The sequence below is a fragment of the Cajanus cajan genome, chromosome 9, assembly GCF_000230855.2.
Source record: "Cajanus cajan strain Asha chromosome 9, NIPB_CcT2T_4, whole genome shotgun sequence".
Taxonomy (NCBI): domain Eukaryota; kingdom Viridiplantae; phylum Streptophyta; class Magnoliopsida; order Fabales; family Fabaceae; genus Cajanus; species Cajanus cajan.
In genome coordinates this window covers 55,401,873-55,422,554 of record NC_138525.1, presented here as the reverse complement: position 1 = coordinate 55,422,554, position 20,682 = coordinate 55,401,873, and the positions used below count along the sequence as shown (strand labels likewise).

At 29.1% G+C, this 20,682-nt stretch overlaps 1 protein-coding gene across 14 annotated transcripts in view; it reads right to left on the bottom strand.

Moving 5' to 3' along the window:
• The window catches only part of LOC109819152 (MADS-box transcription factor 23), a 28,272-nt gene extending 17,300 nt beyond the window's left edge, over window positions 1–10,972 (bottom strand). For 11 of the 14 annotated variants that reach the window (XR_014429674.1, XM_083063729.1, XM_083063731.1 and 8 more), the window contains exons 1-3: window positions 10,834–10,972; window positions 10,365–10,580; window positions 144–222 (exon numbers count right to left, since the gene is read on the bottom strand). Coding sequence is in view for 10 of the 14 variants with exons in the window: in XM_083063729.1 (XP_082919855.1) it covers window positions 144–222; window positions 10,365–10,580; window positions 10,834–10,877 (339 nt within the window). In the remaining 4 variants the exon portion in view is untranslated. Of the gene's footprint in view, window positions 1–143; window positions 229–10,364; window positions 10,581–10,833 lie in introns of those variants that run through there. The other 3 variants (XR_014429673.1, XM_083063735.1, XM_083063737.1) reach the window with 1 other exon arrangement.
• Window positions 10,973–20,682: the final 9,710 nt, after the last annotated feature.

The window sequence follows — 20,682 nt, the reverse complement described above, 5'->3', positions numbered from 1 at the left end:
ATAATATTTTCGGTCATTTATTTCTTCACATTCTAGCATTTCTAATGTTCCATGCATTTACATGATAATCTCTTAACTCCCTAAGTAATTCTAGTGTTGGTCGTAAACTCCCAAGAATATATTGGCAAGATATTTATAAATACCTTAATTTCAGAGGCTGAACTCCCGAGTTGACAATGTTCTTCTTTTGATTTGTTGTATCGGTCAATTATTGACTTCATGCTGGAAAATGTCATTCAAAATCAAAATGCGTAAGATACGTGCTCTGTTGACTGAAACACTCAACAAAAGAAAATAGGATTACCCTATAAAATAGGATAGTATTGCAAGAAGAAATACTTATACCTCAGTAATCTTTTATCAATTTATAAACTAATTCACATGTCTAACGAATAAGATTTAGTAGAAAGCAATATTTTATTCCTATAGTAGTTGACTCAGTAGGAAAGAGTTACTAAATAAAATAAAAATTTGATGTAGCGATTATAATCAGTCTTTAGGATTGTGTAACTTCGAAATTACCTCTCTTCGCAAGGGGAGTAAATTGTTATAATTTTAAGTGATGTTCACGACTATACCTATTCTGGAATGTTATTTATGTATATGATAAACATGTCAGTCATTTGGAATTGGGATATTTTTACTTTATCTAAATTCTGCAAGATGTAGTTAAGGGTAACTAATGGATGAATTGAAATTTTTTTAATCTATCATAATGAATTGGATTAAAAAAATTAATTGATTTATTTAATTTTTTTTAAAAAAATCACTTAAAAAATCTAACCTATATTTTTATAAATCGTTACATTTTTACTTAGTTTTTTATAATTCACAATGCTTTTATTTTTATGTTAAAAGTCTTCAAAAATTTTAAATCAATAAACATTCCATATTTAATTTAATTAATTTTAAAAAAGTAGTGAATGGATGAATTAGTTTTGATCCATTAATTATTTTTATTGTAATAGATAGATTCAATGTATTTACTTAATGAATTTGATGAATTGTGAATTAATGGATTCATTTTTCACCCTTAGATGTAGTATATCTTAGTAGAATGATCAAGTTCAAAGAGATAACGGGATAAACAATGCAACTAAACATGAGGAGCACGATGAGGGATGACCTCTATGAAGTTGTTGAAGGTATGAAGGCACAATCATGGGTAAGAATGTGATTGTCTTGGTAGATTCAAGATCATCTCATAATTTTCTATTCGTGGTGTTGTTAAGATGTTGAGAATATGTTGTAGAAATGAGTGATGGGCATGAATTTCAAAATATGAGGGTTTGTAGAAATTTAGAGTTAAAGTTATCAACTATAAGTATAGTGCAAGACTTTTATTATTTTTTGAGGTTGATGTGGTGTTAGAATGAGTGATTGAAGGGTTTTCGAAATATAAAGGCTAATTTTAAAGAGTATGTGATGAAGATGAAAGTGAATGGAGTAAAGGGAGAGTTAAAAGGGGGATTTATCTTTATCTAGAGTGGTGGCATCCTTGAGGTGATGTTGAGGGAGCATAAAAGGGGGGGAATGGAGCGTATTATATAGAATTATAAATGTTAACACTTCATGATCTAGATTTGCAAGGAAGGGTAGATGGATTCAAGGGGATATTGGAAGCATGTGTTGAACTCTTTCAAGAAATAGTTGAATTGCCTATAGCTAAAAGATGTAAGCATTCAATAGAGATAAAGGTAGGGTTTCATATACCACTATAAACCATATTGATATCCCACAATCAAAAGCATACAATCAAGAAGTTTGTGAAGGACATGTTGGTTGTAGGGTTTGTAAGACCTAGTGTAAGTCTTTAGTCCTATGATTTTAGTTAAAAAAATAAGGGGTTGGTGAGAAGCCTCGTATATATCATGATTTGTACAAGATTAGACATTGTACAAACAATGTTAGCAATCAATAGGTTTATAGCAGATCTTGGTAGAGATCATTGGAATATTGTTAAAAGGATCCTTAGATACGTCAAAGGAACCTCAAATGTTGCATTATATTTAGAAGGATCCAAATTTATTATCAAGGGCTATGTCGATTCAAATTTTGTAGGTCATTTGGATAAAAGAAAATCTACTATTGGTTATATGTTTACACTTGTTGGAGGGGCATTAAGATGGTTATCTAAGTTACAGATTATTGTGGTTCTATCTACTATAGAAGCTGAATACATTACAACTACCCAAGTATGCAAAAAAAAACAATATGGATTCAAAGGCTAATGGAGAAACTTGGACACAAACAACAAAAGACTACTATGTATTGTGACAGTCAAAGTATCTTCCACATTGCAAAGAATCCGATATTTCATTATGGAAAAAAGTAAATAAAGAGAGAAGAGGAAAATTTGGAATTAAAAGGGAATCATTAAGCTTTATTTATAACCTTAGTAGGGTCCAAGTGAAAATTTTCCACTAATGTGGAACTTCTTTTTCTAACAATTCTCCCACTTGAAGATTGTTATTAAGCTAATCATATCTTCACACCACTCTTTCCTACACCACTTTTTCTTCTTTGTCATTCCATGTTGTTTATGTTTTTTATTGGCCATATGAGGATTGACACCATGTAAACTTGTCACTATTGACTAACTTTGTCATCACATATATTAGGTTATCTTTAGTATGAATCTTTTTCATATCCACACTTCCTTCTTCTACTACTTCGCGAACAAAGTGGTATTGTATGTTTGTGTACTTTGTTTTGGAGTGGAAAGTTGGATTCCTTGCAATGTGTAAAGCAATTTATTTGTGCCCAAGTTCTTCCATTAGCCTTTGAATCCAAATTGCTTCCTTGCATGCCTAGGTAGCTGCCATGTATTCAGTTTCTATAGCAAATAGAGTCACAATAGTCTATAACTTGGATAACTAGCTTATTGCCCCTCTAGCACGTGTAAACACATAGCCAGTAATATATTTCCTTTTATTTAGATATAGCCCTTGACAAATAATTTGATCCTTCAAAACATAATGCAACATCTAATGCTCCTTTGATATATCTAAAGATCATCTTAACAATATTCCAATGCTTTCTACCAAGATTTACCATAAACTTATTGATTTCTTCACTGATTGTGCAATGTCTAGTCTTATACAAAACATGGTATATACAAAACATGCATACAACACTTAAGGCATTTCTTTCCTCTTCACCTCATTGCTAGAACCCATACTTGAGGATAATTTGCAATTGACAAGAAATGGGTAGAAATTGGCTTATAATCTTGCATCTTGAAGTGTTGCAAGAGTTTCACTATCTTATCTGTCTTGATAAATTTGCATTCCTAAAATCTTATTTGTTGGTCCCAAGTCCTTCGTATCAAACTCCCTAGCCAACTCTTCCTTCAATTCTAGGATCTAATCTTTGTTGGGACCTACCACCAACGTGTCATCCACATACAACACAAACATAATGAAATCATTATCATCCAACTCTTTGTAGTATGTTCAATGTTGTGAACCCAATCTATTGTAACCAATGCTAATAATGAAATAATGAAATCTCTTGCACCAACATCTCAACGCCTATTTTAAACCATACAGAGATTTAGTCAACCTACAAACCAAGTTTTTTTTTTCTTGTTCTTTAAAGCCTTCCGATTAGAGCATATATATTTCTTCTTCAAGTTCTCCATGAAGAAAAGTAGGCTTTACATCAAGTTGTAAATCAAATGCAACACTCTTGGCCATAACAACTTTAATTGTAGTCAATCAAACAATTGGCGAGAGTATTTCATTGAAATCAATGTCTTCTTTATGAACATATCCTTTAACTATCAATCTTGCATGACACCACTCCACTTGATCATTTCCATCTCGTTTTTTCTTGTAAACCTATTTACATCCAATGGTTTTTCAACCTTCTAGAAGCTTAACAAACAAGATGTGAGATAACGAGACCATCTTAGCACTCAGACTATGTCATGGCGAGTCACAATGCATATTGTCTTCTAAGTAAGAAGGAGAACCATCAACCTTTCAAGAGTCTTTAAGGAGTTTTGATGTTTATCTATAGATGATAGCAATGTAAGAAGAAATGGATACCTTACATAGAAATAAGACATAGAAACTAGAAGTCTAAAGAAAACTCTACACTCTTCAAATGAGTGAATCCATCTACTTCAACAATCTGAATACACTATTCACTTAGATTTTTACATTATATTTCAACATAGTAGCAAATGAATATGTGAAACCTCTACTTCAAAGTTTACCAAATTTGTATGATTAACTCATCGTCAACATAATAAATAACAATGACATTATCCATCAATCCTTTGAGGTTTTGTTGGAGCTATTCTTGAAGAAGAATCCAAGCAAAAGAATAAGGAAGATAGGTTGAAATTTTTTAAACAAGCAAAATGTTAACAATGATGAGAAGATTGGTAGAACATGGCCTTAGTGGGAGTCAATATCATAGTGTATCAAAATCTCAAAGAAGAAAGAATCTCAAATGTTACAATTGTGGCATGAGAGGGCATGTAAAGAAAGATTGCCGGCACAAAAAGAGCAGAGAAAAGAACTTCAAAACATCAACATCTCAAGGTTACGTTGTGAGTACCTTAGATGATGCGAAAGTTTTGTATAGTGAAGTAGTAGTGAGTTATAGAGGTAGAAGACAACTCTATGATTGTTGGATATCGGATTCAGGTGCAACTCGACATATGGCTCCACATTGATACTAGTTTTCCACTTATGAACCAATCTTGGGAGGATGTGTATTCATGGGAAACAATCATGCCCTAGAAATTGCTAGAGTTAGTACTATCAAATTGAAAATGTAAGGTGGAATTGTTCAAACAATTCAAGTGGGAGAAATGTTTGAAAAAGAAGTCCTACATCGGTGGGGAACTTCTCACTTGGATCCCGCTAAGGCTGTAAATAAAGTCTAATGGTCTTCCTCCTGATCATTCCAAATCTTTTCACCCTCTCTTTATCTACTTTGAGAGTTTTCTCTTTAAGAATATTTTAGTGTGAAGTGACTTGACCCTCTACAACTTGGTGAGTGTTCCAAATCTCCTTCCTAGTCTTTTTCTCTACAACACTTGACAAAACTAAATCCTCCATTGCTAAATGTAAATTGGCAACAACATTGTCTCCATTTCTCGCCACCTTTCATCAATGATATCTACGGGTCTACCTTCAATTACACTAAGACAATTGTCTTTTCACAAAATTGCTCTTATCTTTAATTTCCACGATGAGAAATTACCCCTTTTAAACTTTTTATCTCATATTTTGTTGCCTTGGTTTCTCTCTAAATTTTTTTTCTCTCAATTAAATTGTCTTATGCAACTTCCATCGTGAATAGTACTGCTTGCTTGAACAATACGATAGACCATGAACTAGTATACACCAAGTAAGTTCTCAAGAAAAAGAGGTGGGTCATTGATGGACAAATTTAAAGATCAAGTCTTTCCTTGCCATAACTTCTCATAGATTTGCACTCTCACACAACCACAAACCACAATATATATCTAGTAACAAAAACTCTTTTTTGATGTAGCATATAAGACAATACCCCAACCACAAAGTATATTAAGAGTAAGTCTTGATAAAATTATTTAACTCAATAACTCTTGTTTAATATTAAATTTCAACAATTCAATCGCTCAATTAAGAGTCCTTAATAAATAAATTATTTTTGCAAAGTTTAAAAACTATATATATTGTTAGATATTTAAACTAGTTCAAATCATTTAAAATTTGATATACATGATCATGAGTGTAACATCATCAAATATAATAGTTGAATAGATTAAATTTGTATTTAATAAAATATTATTAAATGTGTCATTTCATTAATTTGACACCATAATATCAACAGATCTTGACACACACACACACACATACATGCATACATACATACATACATACATACATACATACATACATACATACATACATACATATATATATATATATATATATATATATATATATATATATATATATATATATATATATATATATGACACACTAGCTAGTAGCATAGACGTATGAAGTGTAAATTTATAACGTATGTTTCATCCTTTAAAAATCAAATATGCAAAATCAACATTATAAAATTTAAAGTGAAAACATTTGATGGTTTAGAGTTAAATCACTTAACCATATAAAGTGATAATTAAGAGTGAGAGTTTTGACTACTAATTTAGATAATTAACTCTTAGTTTGCAGCAAGTTTTGACTAGCCACAATGTAATCCCAAAACAAGAGGATTAAGCAAGTTTTGACTAGCCAATGTAATCCCAAAACAAGAGGATTACACAAATGACTGTATGAATAAGCTAAAGGTTTTAGTATTTGATTAATTATGTGATTTATTTTAGTCTTTTAGATATCTCAATCTAGACTATTAATATTTTCCTTTTAACTTTTCAATATATATCAAATATTAAAATTTTAAAATAAATAAATAAATAAGCAGCCGGTGACTCAATTGGACTAGCCTAATGCAAATTTGTTTATGACATGGGTTTTATTGGACTAAGCTAAAAAAAAGGATCATATTTAATTTAGGCTTAAAATTGGAACCCAAATCCTATAATTTATTAAAGGAGTTCGAATTAACTCGACAAATTTGACTTTTGTCAGTTTTAAGTTTTATGATATATTTCTTACTTATAAAATTTATAAAAATACGCTATATAATTATTAAGAATATATTTGACTTATTCTTTAATTGATATTTAATTCGTTTGGTATTGACTTTTACATATTTTATCTGCAATGCTTAAGAGATCATTATTAACAATGAAGTTTTATAATTGGCATCATTGGGAATGGTTGAGACTTGAGAGGCAATGGAAGGCTCAAAGTCAGTAGTAGATCCGAGACCTCATGATCTACGGATCGTGCACCCATCACAACATATATAATGTTACGGGTTTGTCAGGTGAACTGTGCCAAGTGCAATGAAGCCACACTGAGGGCGAGACTCTATACTTGAGAATACTTTGTGGATCAAACGCTAAGCGTGCTAATGTGTATGTTAAGTACTAGAGCCCTAAAGACTTGTGTTTGATATGCGAGTCCCATGCTAAGCAGGGATATATACCCACGTTAAGCAGAAGAGCTCCAAATAGTAGTTTTCATTTTGTGGGTCATTACTAAGTGAAGTTCTCATTCTAAGCGTAGGTCCCCCAAGGAGGAAGGCTTGAGGTAGAATGTATTCTCTAGAGAGTGATCCTAAGGCAGAGTGAAATGGTTCTAAGTTATAGGGTCATACGCGAAGCAAAGACCTTATAATGGAGAAGATGATCAAGTTTAGTGCCTCCAAATGTATATGGGAGTTTGTTTATATATATATATATATATATATATATATATATATATATATATATATATATATATATATATATATATATATATATATATATATATATATATTAATTATTGTTTGATGCATTATGCTAAAGACATTGTTTAGAAGTTTTGTTTTATGTAGAAGTTTATACATTTTTTATAATTTAATTCACCTAAAATAAAATGCAATAATGTTAGAAAAAAAATATTGAAAAAATGCAAATTTAATATTAACTTACGGTGTTAATTAAAAACAAATATATTTAATTTAATATATCCTTAAAAAACACATTTAATATTAACTTACGGTGTTTAAAATTATTCTAATCACAAATTTACACAGTCACATGAGAATAGCACCGAATTTCGCTATGGATCTCAAACATGCAAGGTGAGAGTTTTCTCCTATGGATTAATAAATAAAAAAAAATAGCGAGTGTTGTTTCGTCTAGACCAATACTATATTATGATGAGTTTCCTATTTGAACTTGGGATAAGTGCTTACTCAATAAGTTGGTTTTAATTACAACAAGTCATTCATCCAACCACTTTGCAATTGCACTCGGTGGGTGTTACTGTTATCCATAATTAGAGGCGAAAATAGGTAAAGATTATTTGACAAGTGTTTACAAGTTAGCCTAGCTACATAAGACTAGATTATGTTAAATTTAAAAATAAAAAATTAAACTTGTTCAAAGATTTTATAAAAGCGTATCTGGTTCAAAAGTCAGGTTCTAAGCTCAAAGAATCTTAAATATAATAAGTTGATCTAATTAAGTAAATATAAATTATATTTTAGTAATATTAGTATTATATTATTTTTTTATATATAATATATTAAAATGAGATTAATATAATATATCATTATATTAATTAAATAATCATAATATTATTATATTTATTTAAATATTAAACATGTTGAAATATAAAATAATAATAATAATAATAAAAATAAAGAAAGTTACTGAAGGATAAATTTATAGCCTATTTAAAAGTTTGTGAAAAATATCCTTTTAATGAATAAATTATCATGGAGATTTTGTTAAACTCTATATAATATAAACAAGTTAAACTCAAACCTTATTAAATTTAATTAACTTATTTCTTAATTTCCAGTTTGTTTTACATTTTGGTCAATTTGAGAATATACCATAATTACTTAAAAACTTTTATATTAAACAGGCATTTAAGTAATCAACTGGTCAAGTCAGATTTTCAAAAAATAATAAAATAGGCCTAAAAAATCTTATGATAAGTTACATACTTAAGTCTTGGATATTTAAATGGATATCAAATATAGGTAGATAAAGTTCTTCGGTCTATTTTCACTCCTATACATAACGAATATTTTTTTCTTTTCACATATCCTTTTAGCAAAGATGGAAATGTAGAGAAACAATAGACTTAATGGGTGAGAAGAGAAAAGAAAAAAAAAATGAGGTTTCACATTTTGGGTATTGATATATATAAGAAAAGATAAAATGATTTGTGATACCTTAACTCTAACATCTAGGGGGAGAAAGATATAAGAGAGGAAGAAATAATGTGAAAAAAAAGAAGAGATAATAATAAAAAAAAAATTCAATTCATGTATATACCTTTAATTAGATGTGATTAAGGTCATTGTATTTTTATATTGATGAATTTAATTTTCAAATTAAAAAAATATATGAAATTAAATATTTTTCTTTAAATTTTTTTTTAGAGATCAGAAACTAATTAATTTCATGTGTGTTTTTCTTTTTCAAAGTTTAAGGATTAATAAATATTAATGGAATATATGACATGTCGAAAAAAAAAAGGTTATACGCAGTGTATGAGGTATTACAGCCGGATATATAGGAAATGGAAGCCAACTTGCCCGTGCTAATAGGTGGTTTTCCACTATAGTAAATGTAAATCTAAATCAAAGAAGAGTAATGATATTTGCACCCTAAATATTTCAAATTCATCAATCATATCCTACATTTCCTCCTTCTCTCCTCCTATTATATCATAAATCTATTACATCCGTCACAATTCATTCTTTTATTTTTCTCTCTTCTAAGTGTATATTATCATATTCGGTGTTAAAAAATATATTCCCATATGTCCAGACAAGCTTATATTGGCATGTATAAGTAATAAATAACATGGTAAAATTCCTCTACAGATAAAAAAATACGACCAAATTTCAGAGGAAAGAATCACACCGTTCACCTTAACTTCAAGTTCAACAACAGTAAACGACTCTCAGCTCACCAGATACACGTTTTTAGTTCTCCTCTAACAAACTCTGGCATACTGAAAAAAACCCACTACACTAAACGCGCGAGCTCATTCAACTCTCATCAACACGTCCACAAAACGGATTCATTATCTCACCGATAAACATCTTGTGGTCATAACTTAGGTTTCCAGTAATTAGCGTGGGCCTCTACAGAACAGTAATAAGAGTACTACACTAGGACGCGCCCCTATTTTTTTCATCCGACACAACTGTTCTAATTTCTAAAGCCACTGCATCTTTGAAGAAAACACGGATAGTTCACTCAACACAACTATATAATCGCTTTTATTACTATACTATAATATTAATTAACTATCCTGTCACCTGTACATTGATTAAAACCTCCAGCAAAAAAAACTATAGAGAAAGGGAACCACTAATTAATACTCGCTACTAACCGGAGAATCCAACAATAGTACTAACTCTATCGTGCTACTGCTACATATATATTGAAAAATGCATTTGAGTAAGCACGGGACGCAATCGTTCCTCTAATTGAAAACCATCTGTATCTTTAACCTAACCAAGTGCTCTCCTTACTGATAATTTAATTAACTAAGAAAATATAGATACAAGTTTCGAAGTTCATTTGAGAGCTTCTCAATGTATTTTCAAATATATTATATGCAGAGTTTGTGCCTAACATCTTCGGCAACGAAGTCATAATGTCGTTACGAACAAACACAGCACACAAACAGCATTCAACATCGAAGCAGAAAATCTGAAAGTCAAATCGACGAAAAGCGATGGAAAAGAGATCGATGGATGAATCTAAGCACCTGGAACTAGCGAAATCGTAGAGTTTGCCAGTGCTGGAGAAGATCATAACTCCTACTTCAGCATCACACAAGATCGCAAGCTCCTTCGCCTTCTTCAGCAAACCGTTCCTTCGCTTCGAGAACGTCACTTGCCTACTCGTCGAATTGTCGATCCTCCTTATCACGATCTTTCCTCTCCCCATACCAAACCCTAACAATCGGATCGAAATCACTTCGCTGCAAACAGATCGAGAAACGAAACTTCAACTCGACGATTTCAAGAAGATAAAAAGAAAGCGAAAAAGCCGAAAATCAAAAGAAGACGCAGTAGTTGGAAGAGAGAAGACGCGTCGATCCACATAGTGACGCAGGAAAAACGATTTGATTTTCCGAGAACGTAAGTGAATCTTAAAAGGAAGAAAAAAAAAAACAAAAAGAGAAAAGAAAAACGGTGAAGAGAGAAGAAAAGAAAGAGAAAAAGAGTGATTACTGATGAAGGCGTTGGTTATAACAGACAAAGCGCTGAATGCGCATCAGAAGCACGAGCTAGCTATATAAGGAAAGTGATGAAACCGCTTTTTGGTGGTGCAGTGAAACCGCTCTGGTTGGGGCGAGCGAAACCACTAGCGGTTTTTCTGAAGTGTCACGTGGCCCAATCAGATTATTGTGTCCGAGAGGTGATTCGCTCATTTTATATGTTCCTCGAAAGTCGTGCCGACCACCGTTGCTACGCTGACGCGTGGAACTACGAATACGCATGCCGTAGATCGTACCGTAATTGCTTTTTTTGGAAATGGCGCTTCTTTCGAATAATCGCCAGGAGTGCGCTGTGTAGCGCCAAAACCACAATCGCCATCTTTGTACATTGTCTAATATGTCCCGGTCCCCAAGCGCTTTCTACAGTACATTTTCGTACATTCAACTTTGCACCGCTAAATGCTTTTTGCGTGGATATATATAGAATATTAGATACTATGATTATGGAAAAATTAATAAAATAAAATAATTAAATTTTTCTATACTAAAACTTGAGGATGTGACGTTACCATGATAAATAAAAATATCTTAAAGTTAATGTGTATGTAAAAATATTATATCATCTTTGTGTATCATTATAGATAAAAAATAATTAACTAAGATAACATGTTTCTATATTTATTTTAAAATAAATCAAATTAAAAATAAAGATAATTGGTGAGTAATTTTTTTGTTTCTAAATCAAAATTGAGTATATAAAAGAAGAAGATGTTTTCTTTATTATATGTATTAATGCATAGATAGTGTTGTTTGTATGAGGATACCATGGTAGAATGTAAGAATGATTAATTGTTATATGAGAATATGAATGATCACTCTCAACTATTGCATAAAATCAAAAGGCTTAAACTAAAATATTATTAATTATATGATAAGCTTGATTGGAAGTAAACAACATAAAGAGAAAATAAAACATATATAACTATACATTTTCTTATGTTTATTTAGGATGACAAATTATCCATTATCCATCCAATTTATTCATAATTTAATTTATCTATTATAATAAAAATAAATAATAGATTAGATTAAATTCAATTTATTCATTTTATTTTATGGATGGTTAATGATTCATTCACTGATTTTTTAATAAAATTCATTAGAATACAATATGTGATATTTATTAGATTAAGATTTTAAAATATTATTTTTACATAATAAAAAATCTAATAAATTTTAAAAGATTGTATAAGAATGTTTCAAAATATTTATAAAAAAAATATTTAATTTCTAAAATATTACTTTTATGGATAGATTGAATATTCATTTATTAAAAAAAATTGTTCATAGATAGATTAGATATGAATTTGATTTTTATGTGAATTTTTAATAAATCAATGGGTTGGTTTTATCCAATTCATTATGATTCATCTGAAAAATTATCTTATATTCATTCATTTGTCACCCTAATTTACTAAGAGAGAAAGTAAAATAAAAAAGAAAGAGAAAAAAAATTGATCTATAAACAAAAATTCAATTTTCCCTTCCTTCTACTCTCTTTTCAATTCAAATTTCAAACTTTTCTCATCTACAGTTTTCGACCTTGCAGAACATATCCTAAAATCTTACTTAAAACTAAAGTGCCTTTGTGATTTTATATGTTCGGACACTTCTAGAATTCCTCAATTCTCATTGCATATCATATGCCAGTATGCCACTACCACCTCGCCAACAAGACCCACCCTCATCATTATTCCTTTTGTCCTCCATCAGAACTCGATCGGGAGAAACCAAACTGCTACTGCGTTGTTGAGTTAATTCCAACAACTATTAGAATCGATAATGTCATCTTTTCTATAAAATGGAATGGATTGGGAGCTCAATCTTTGTTCTTAAGGTGCATAAAAATTCTAAAATCTGTTTTTTTTGGCAAATTTTGGATATTCAAAGTGTTCTATAATACCGTAGTGGTTGGGAGAACTAACAAACAATATGCAATGGGAATTTTATTAAGGCATGTCCTTTATGATTAATGGATACTTGCTTTTTAATCGTGATCTTGTTCAGATGACAATTGTTAACACACAACTTCAATTTCTTATTCTTTTTCTTCCTCATTGACATGACTAATACTCCCCATGGAGATACACTTGTACGAAACTAAACTATTGTTAAAAAAAATAATAATGCAATGAGAATATATATACAAAAGAAAATGTAATGAGAAATTTGTTGAGGTATACACATATTTTCTTACACGGTTATATGATTGATTGCTACACATTTTATACAGAAGAACAGGAAATAAAAGTACTATGTAAAATAACAGTATCACTAGCTTGTAGCTAAATCTATACATATATCATTGGCCAAAGACAATCTCCACATATATGAATATGTCATATTTTGAGGTAATTGAACATGTATTGAAGTTGGATTACAACATATTTCATGTTCTTTTATTGGTTGCAAGACGATTGATAATAATAATAATGATCTTCTAGTTATATTAGGGAAAAAAACAAAAACAAAATTAAGGGGTAATGAAAGAAAATTTGTGGCTTGACCAATGCCTTGACTTAAATTTTAGAACCATCGGTAGAGATAATATGATAAGATATTTTGTGTTGTAACAATTTTGAGAAAAGTAAAGAATTAATTACTTGCTAAGTGATTGAAAGCACAAGAACTCGGGATCTAGAATCCGACAAATGATGAGTAAAAGATACAAGTTATAGAATTACCCATTGATGCAATGACTACTGAAGTTTGTCGGATTATCTTCGGCTTGGATGTACTCCTTATGCTTAATGTTTAATTGGATGTTCTAGTTGTCAAATGTGTCTTCCTTCTATTGTTGTTTTCCATAAGAGCATCGTGGACAACCATTAAGAGACATTGAGGCAGAAGCGTGTGTGCTAGACTAGTCGTTGACTACTTCGTCATTAGAAACTAGATTACGATTGGACAAAAACAGAAAAAAATAAATTGAAGTTATAGGGAGGGAGATCGAGCAACCTTAACAAGACTTTCTTAGGCTATAGTGCTGGCAACATGATTTTTATGGTGGCATTCTTTACACTATTGTCCCTCAAAGATTCAAGTATTACATTGTTTTCTGTCCTTGTGTTAAAATACATATTTTCCATGACAGCTACACATTGAAAGTAAAAATTTTGACGAATCTTCGGCAACCTGATATTTATGTGTTTGAATCCATGCACTTGAGGCCAATATTTATGTGTTTGTATCAATACTATTGAGCCAAAATCATCACCTCACAAACAATGCCAAAATAAAAAAGGACAAGAGAAGAAAAATAAATGTGTGTGATACATGCATGTACTCTCTCCTAAGAAATTCATATGGGAGCTGCTATGGTACCTATAAAAATTGAAGGATTTTGGTACATTAAATTATATGAACAAATAAATTTTAAAAAAATAAATTTAAAATAACATAAATTTTAGATTAAAAATTTGTATAAGATGAATCAATCAAGAAGACTAATTCAAAAAAAATAATCAAAAGGTTAATTTTCATAACAAATTTTGTTTATATGTAACAAAATTAAAAAATTAAAAACAAAAAATTATAATAATATTATAAAAAAAATTAAAATAAAAAAACAAATAATACAACTGAAAAACTAATTTATACTATAAATTCAAAAAAAATTATCATCAAAGAAAAACTAAAACATATTAACAAAATATTAATATTAAACTTTTTAATTATAATAGATGTTACATTAAGATATAAATTAAAAAATATATAAATAATATAAAGATATAAAAAAATTTATACAGAGAAATTATTAAAAATATTAAATAAAACAAGTAATTACAATAAAAAAAAATAGAAATAAAATGAACGTTTCGGTACCCCACAATTATAGTAGGTACCGTAGAATTTCTCAATTCATATATATGATACTTAACTTTTTTAAAAAAAAAAAATTGTTAACATCTATTAAAAAAATATATTAGCAAAATATTGTGTGCACTATTTTCCTCGAAGAAGTAAGTATTACATTATTTCCTTTTCTTTTATCAAATTGAACTGACCCTAACCTCTATTAAATCATTTTATTTTAATGAAATATACTTCAATTTTTTCTCCCAATAATTAATAATCTGACGACATTTATTTTGTTAATATGTTTATCATTATATGAAGGAATCGTTCAAGTTGGATTATTTAATTTGTGAACATTGCTTATTCCTTGTGACTTGGAAGGGACACCATAATTTGGGTAAAATAATATTATATCCAAGCTTTGTTTGAGCATGAGTGCTTATCCTTTGGCCATAAATGATTGTATTTATGTTTTAATTAATAGGTTTTCTATATTGTTAATTAGGTATTAATGTTTGTTTAGAGCGTTATTTTTTTTTCGCTGAATTTTTCATATGTTCAAATTTCTAAAATTAAACAAATTAAACACTATAAATTTTAGGATAGTAAACACATGAAATGAATTTTTAGTTACATATAGGTTTGTTTGGATAAATTTTTTTGAAAAGCACTTCTAAAAAAATAAAAAGAAAAATCATTATACACCTTTTTCATAAGTTAAAACTAATTTATGTCTAAATTAAAAATAAAATTTTAAGGAAATTAATGGATGAAATTTTTTACAAAATAACTTATACATAAACTAATTTTAGTTTATAGAAAAATTTATTTCATTTTTCTTTCTTATCTTACTCTTTTAAAAGTATTTTTATAAAAGTATATTCTCAAACATATCCATAATTGGTATATATTTTACAAAAAATAGAAGATCTATTTGTTTAAATTTAAAAAATAAATATTTTTTAATAAGTCTTTTTAAAAAAAATAATATTTTAGAAGTAGATAAGAGTTGTTTCTTTTATTTAAAAATTATTTAAAAGAATTTAAACAAACAAAATAATAAATAAAAAAATGTTTATTTAATTTTATTACAAAAATACTTTTAAAAATTTAAACAAACATACCCATAATTTCTGTATTGGCTGGCATTTGTTGTGGGACGAGGATTGATAAGGCGCGCAGAGACCCATGCTAAATTGACTATTGTAATGAAAGAAATGCAAGTTGCTCCATAATTTAGGTCAAATCACGTGAAGAAAGTGCTCTTTATAAGCATTTCATTATAGAGCATGAAGAATCATGATTGGTTAGTTGGTGTAGTGGGTATTATTTAATTTAGCTTAATTTAATCAGAATCGTAGCATTTCACAGTTATCTTAATTATCTGATCCCATATGTATATGTGAAGTGAAGGGCATGAGTGTCAAAAACTAGTATGAAGGCGCAAAAACTCGCCGAGTACTCGCCATGTATACGAGGTACGATGAAGGAACAGGGGCACGTGTCGCTTTTTGATGTGGAGAAATGGAAACGAAGGTTGGAACTTACTATCTTTTTTTGATTATTTAAGGTTACCAAATAAGGAATCTGCGACCCTGCCAAAACCCTGATATTTCGATGTCGTTTGTCCTTTGAGTCTGACACTGATGTCTCGTGCTTTTGGCACTTGGAAATATGTCTTGCTAAGATAATTGTCACCCATATTTAATGTTGAGTTCGATTTTTATTTTTCTTAAAATAATTTGATAACTCAACTTATATATCGGGAAAGAAAATTTAACTTGTTTGGATGAAAAGTAAAATAAAGAGAAAACAAAAAAGATAAAAAAAAAGGATAAATGAAAAAATATCGTAGAAAATTTATGTAATTTTGATATATATAACAAAAAAAAAGAAAAAAAGAAGTAAGGATTTTTTTATTTCTTTCTTTAAATATGTAGAGGAGTGAGTAAAAATAAATAAATTATAAAATTTTGGATTTTAACAAAAGAAAAATAAGTTTGATTAGTGTTCTTATCGAGGTATTGTCCGCTTTGACACTTGTTAGGCCATCACGATTTTGTCATTTAAAAGACCTCTCGTTAGGTTAAGGAGGGAGAGTCTTTATAAACTATTCTTAGCCTCGACTTTGACACTCGTTGAGTCATCATAGTTTTGTTCTTTAAAAGGCGTCTCGGTAGGTTAAGAAGGGAGAGTATTTATAAACTACTCTTAGTAATTTGAGACTTTTAAACATACTGAAAAATTAAAAAAATCATCTTTTATTCTATTGTTTTCTTAATATATTCATTAATTGACATTATAAAAACTATTTACTTTTATAAAAGTAAAACCAAAAAATAATTAAATAAAAATTGCTCTCATTTCATGACAAAGGTTTTTTTTTTCCTTGTGTGATCCATAAAAAAAAAAAATATTTCACATATTTTATCTCAAATTTTTTTAGTCCAAAGAGCATTATTTGATAACAATAGTCTCATGTTGTTTGTAATGAAGTTGTTCTCATTTTTGTTACATGAATAGTATGATTTTGGTTGTATCTTGAATATGCTTCCTTAAGGCTGAGAACTTCGTGGCCATAGTTTTATCGATGCTTGATAGTGGGTATGTGTGTTTAGATCATGCTTTGTTGAGATTGGTAAAGTCTTTGTATATTCTCCATTTGTCTTTTGATTTCTTGACTATTACGATATTGGTCAACTAAGTAGTGGTATATAGACTCTTCTATTGTTGGCTTGGGTCTTTCCTCGCCGTGATCAAGCCTCCTTTTCTTTTATGATACAAGTTTGGTGATTATATGCTTATCATTAATTTATGACAATGAAAGTCAGGGTTAATTTCGAACGTGTCTAAGGGTACGTCATAGTTTTTGTAGTACTTAGCTAGGTTATCTATCCTACTAAAATTGGGATTATTTTGGTGTCGACTTTGATAACTTGACTCTATAGGTTGTGGACCAATCTTTACTTTCGTAACACCTTTTGTCAAACATGATCGTTGCTCAATGAGAATGAAAAAAGTAAACTAAGCCTTATATATATGGGGTTAAAAATTGAGGCCTTAAAAAGAATTTATCATACAATTTTATTCTTTTAGGAAAAAATTGCCTTTACAATATTGATTGAGCTAGAGCTTATGTTTTTGCATAACACGCATAAAATCAACAGAAAAAACGCGTGATTACCAATATTCCAATATGCTATATACCATGGCGACAGCTCTAAGCGTTACCGCAAGTTGACACATTGAGTGGAATCTTGTTTTGATTGATAAATAATACTTTTTTTTTTCTCATAACAAGTCCTAAATTATTTTACACAAATCAATAAAAAGTAATAAATAGATAAAAGAATAATAATTTTATAAAATTATCTTTATGATTAATTTTCTTTACTGGGGTATGCAACACAACAATTATTTTCTAAAAAATATTATGAATAATATAAATAAAAATAATTAACTAATATTATATTTAAAAGTTAATATTACATTTATTTTTAGACTTTTTTTTTCAAATATACTAACCTCAAACGGTAATAGGAAGTGTGTAAATTTTCAAAATTTTCACCGTAAACCCTAAATCATAAATTCTCAAGGAGTACCTTCCCTTCATCTAAGATTTTTTGGGTTATTAAAAAAAACTACTCTAGGCACAGTGTTGATTTACATGTGAACGTTCTAATACAGTATTTTTCGTGTTTGTGTTCTCCGGAAGCAAGGGAAGCAATTGAACTTGTCAGAACTTTATTACTCCTTCCGGTTTTTTTCATAGTCATTTTATTAAAATTTATTGTTTTTTTTTTCATTATCATTTTACTAAAATCAATGACTTATTAATTTTTTTTCTCCATTTTTACCCTTGATAATTAATACATGTTTACTGAACAATGTGTGTATTTATTTTTAATGTCTACCTATTTTTTCTCAAACTATCCATATAAAGTTAATGTGCATTTATAAGAGCAATATGTTCCCAACAAAATACTATAAAAAAACAAAAAAAATGACAACTATTTACAAGATTATTTCACGTGTAATCAATGTATTAATAATTAATGGAGTAAATTGCAGTTCAACAGTCTCAAAAATACAACAAAAAAAAATAAAAGGTAAAATAAGAAAGTAAGTAATAAATATTTTTTAAAATTAAAATATCAATGATTTCTTTAAGTCTCGTGCAAAACCTTAAACGACTATAAAAAAAAACGGAGGGAGTAGTTGCTGCCACGTGCAACCCAGTGAACATTATGGCTAGTCGTTTGAGATAGGATTATGTGCAAATAACAAATCCTCATCATATCCTATTTGTGAATTGCAATAGGGTGTGAATCTAGTATCGATCTTAGTGGTAAACAACCTGAGACAGGGTCACGAGTAATTTTAGGATTGTGAAGTGAAGCCTTCTATAATTAAAAGAGACAACATGCATGTACTAATTAAGTAAATCCGTACAGTTCAGGAGGAAAATAAGTTATCAAATATTTCATTGACGGATAACTTGTGTTACTCTTTTAAACAAAACTTTTAAATATTAATTCTAGCCTGGAATAGAGGTTTTCATAATGTTCGGATTTGCTAAGATTCTCGGCAAGCTATTAATTTCTTTGGCAAAGAATGTTATGTGAATCATCCATGTTATTTCTTAATCACTACAACAAAATTGTCATATAATAACATATACGCTATAATAACACAATACGTATTATTAAAAATTACTTTTATCCACACAATAAATATAATATATGTTAGTATATTATTAAAAAATATAAATATAAATTATAATGACACATAAAATATATTATTAAATCTCATTTATAATCCATATTAAAAGTATATGTAATTATATATCAAATAGATATATACCTACATATATTATATTTATAGTGATACTTTTTCTATGTCACTATAAAAAAACATTTTTTTTAGTGAATGCAAGGTATTCATGATATTCGTAGAAATGACGGAAACATCGATCGTTTGGCAACATGTGTATCGTAAAGTCAATCAGATTGCGGATAAGTTTGCATAGTATGGGATGGGAATTACTATTTTTTTTTGTTTTGAAGTTTTTGATTTTGTACCAAATTTTGCTGCAAGAGATATTATAGCAGATTTAACTTACTGTTTTCCCTAAGCATTTCTAGGGAGTAGGGACTTCGTCTTGTAAAAATATCATACACCAAAAAAAAAAAGAATTTACAGTATTTTTTTATTTTTTGAACGAAAGAATGTTTGAAACATTGGTGTGTTGTTCCTTCTTGTTTCTTAGCTTTTGATTGGCTGAAACCACGTGAACGATTTTGGATGACCCAATCAACTAGATTAGAATTCAACGGTACCAAATAAATAAATAATAAAAGGATTCAACTAATGGGTATCCTCGGAGATTAATTAGGCGAAAATCAAGGGCATAGAACCACGAGAAGCAGTATATAAACACGGGCTTCCATGCCCTGAAATTTGTAAAAGTTAAAGATATGGACAAGTGTCAATGATCAGAGAAATGATACAAGTGCAGATATAGAGAAAAGTGTGGGATGGGATGATCTCGTTAGTCACTAATCTAAGAAAAGTTTAAAGATGTTGTCACATTCTAAACTTAGTATCATCGGAAACTTCAAGGAAAGTTTACTTTAATATCAACCAAATTACTTCATGTAATTAATGGAGGATAGCTAATATCAATTCCACCTCAATAATTCAAGTTAAAGCAGTTCAATCTTATCATCAATTAAGTGAATCGCGCTTTATTATCTCTTTACATAATTGATTTATTTCATTTGATTACTTAATTATGTTATTAAAAGTAAGATAAAAATACTATTTGTAATAAATATTATTAAGAATATTTTAAAAAATGCAGTGTATATTTTATATGAAATCATAAATAAATACTTTTAAGTAACCTTAATCTATGTAAAATTGATATTTTTTCCTTTTATATAAGTACAATGGAGTACTTACTTACTGAGAGAATTCAAGAAGATATCTTTGACACATCTTT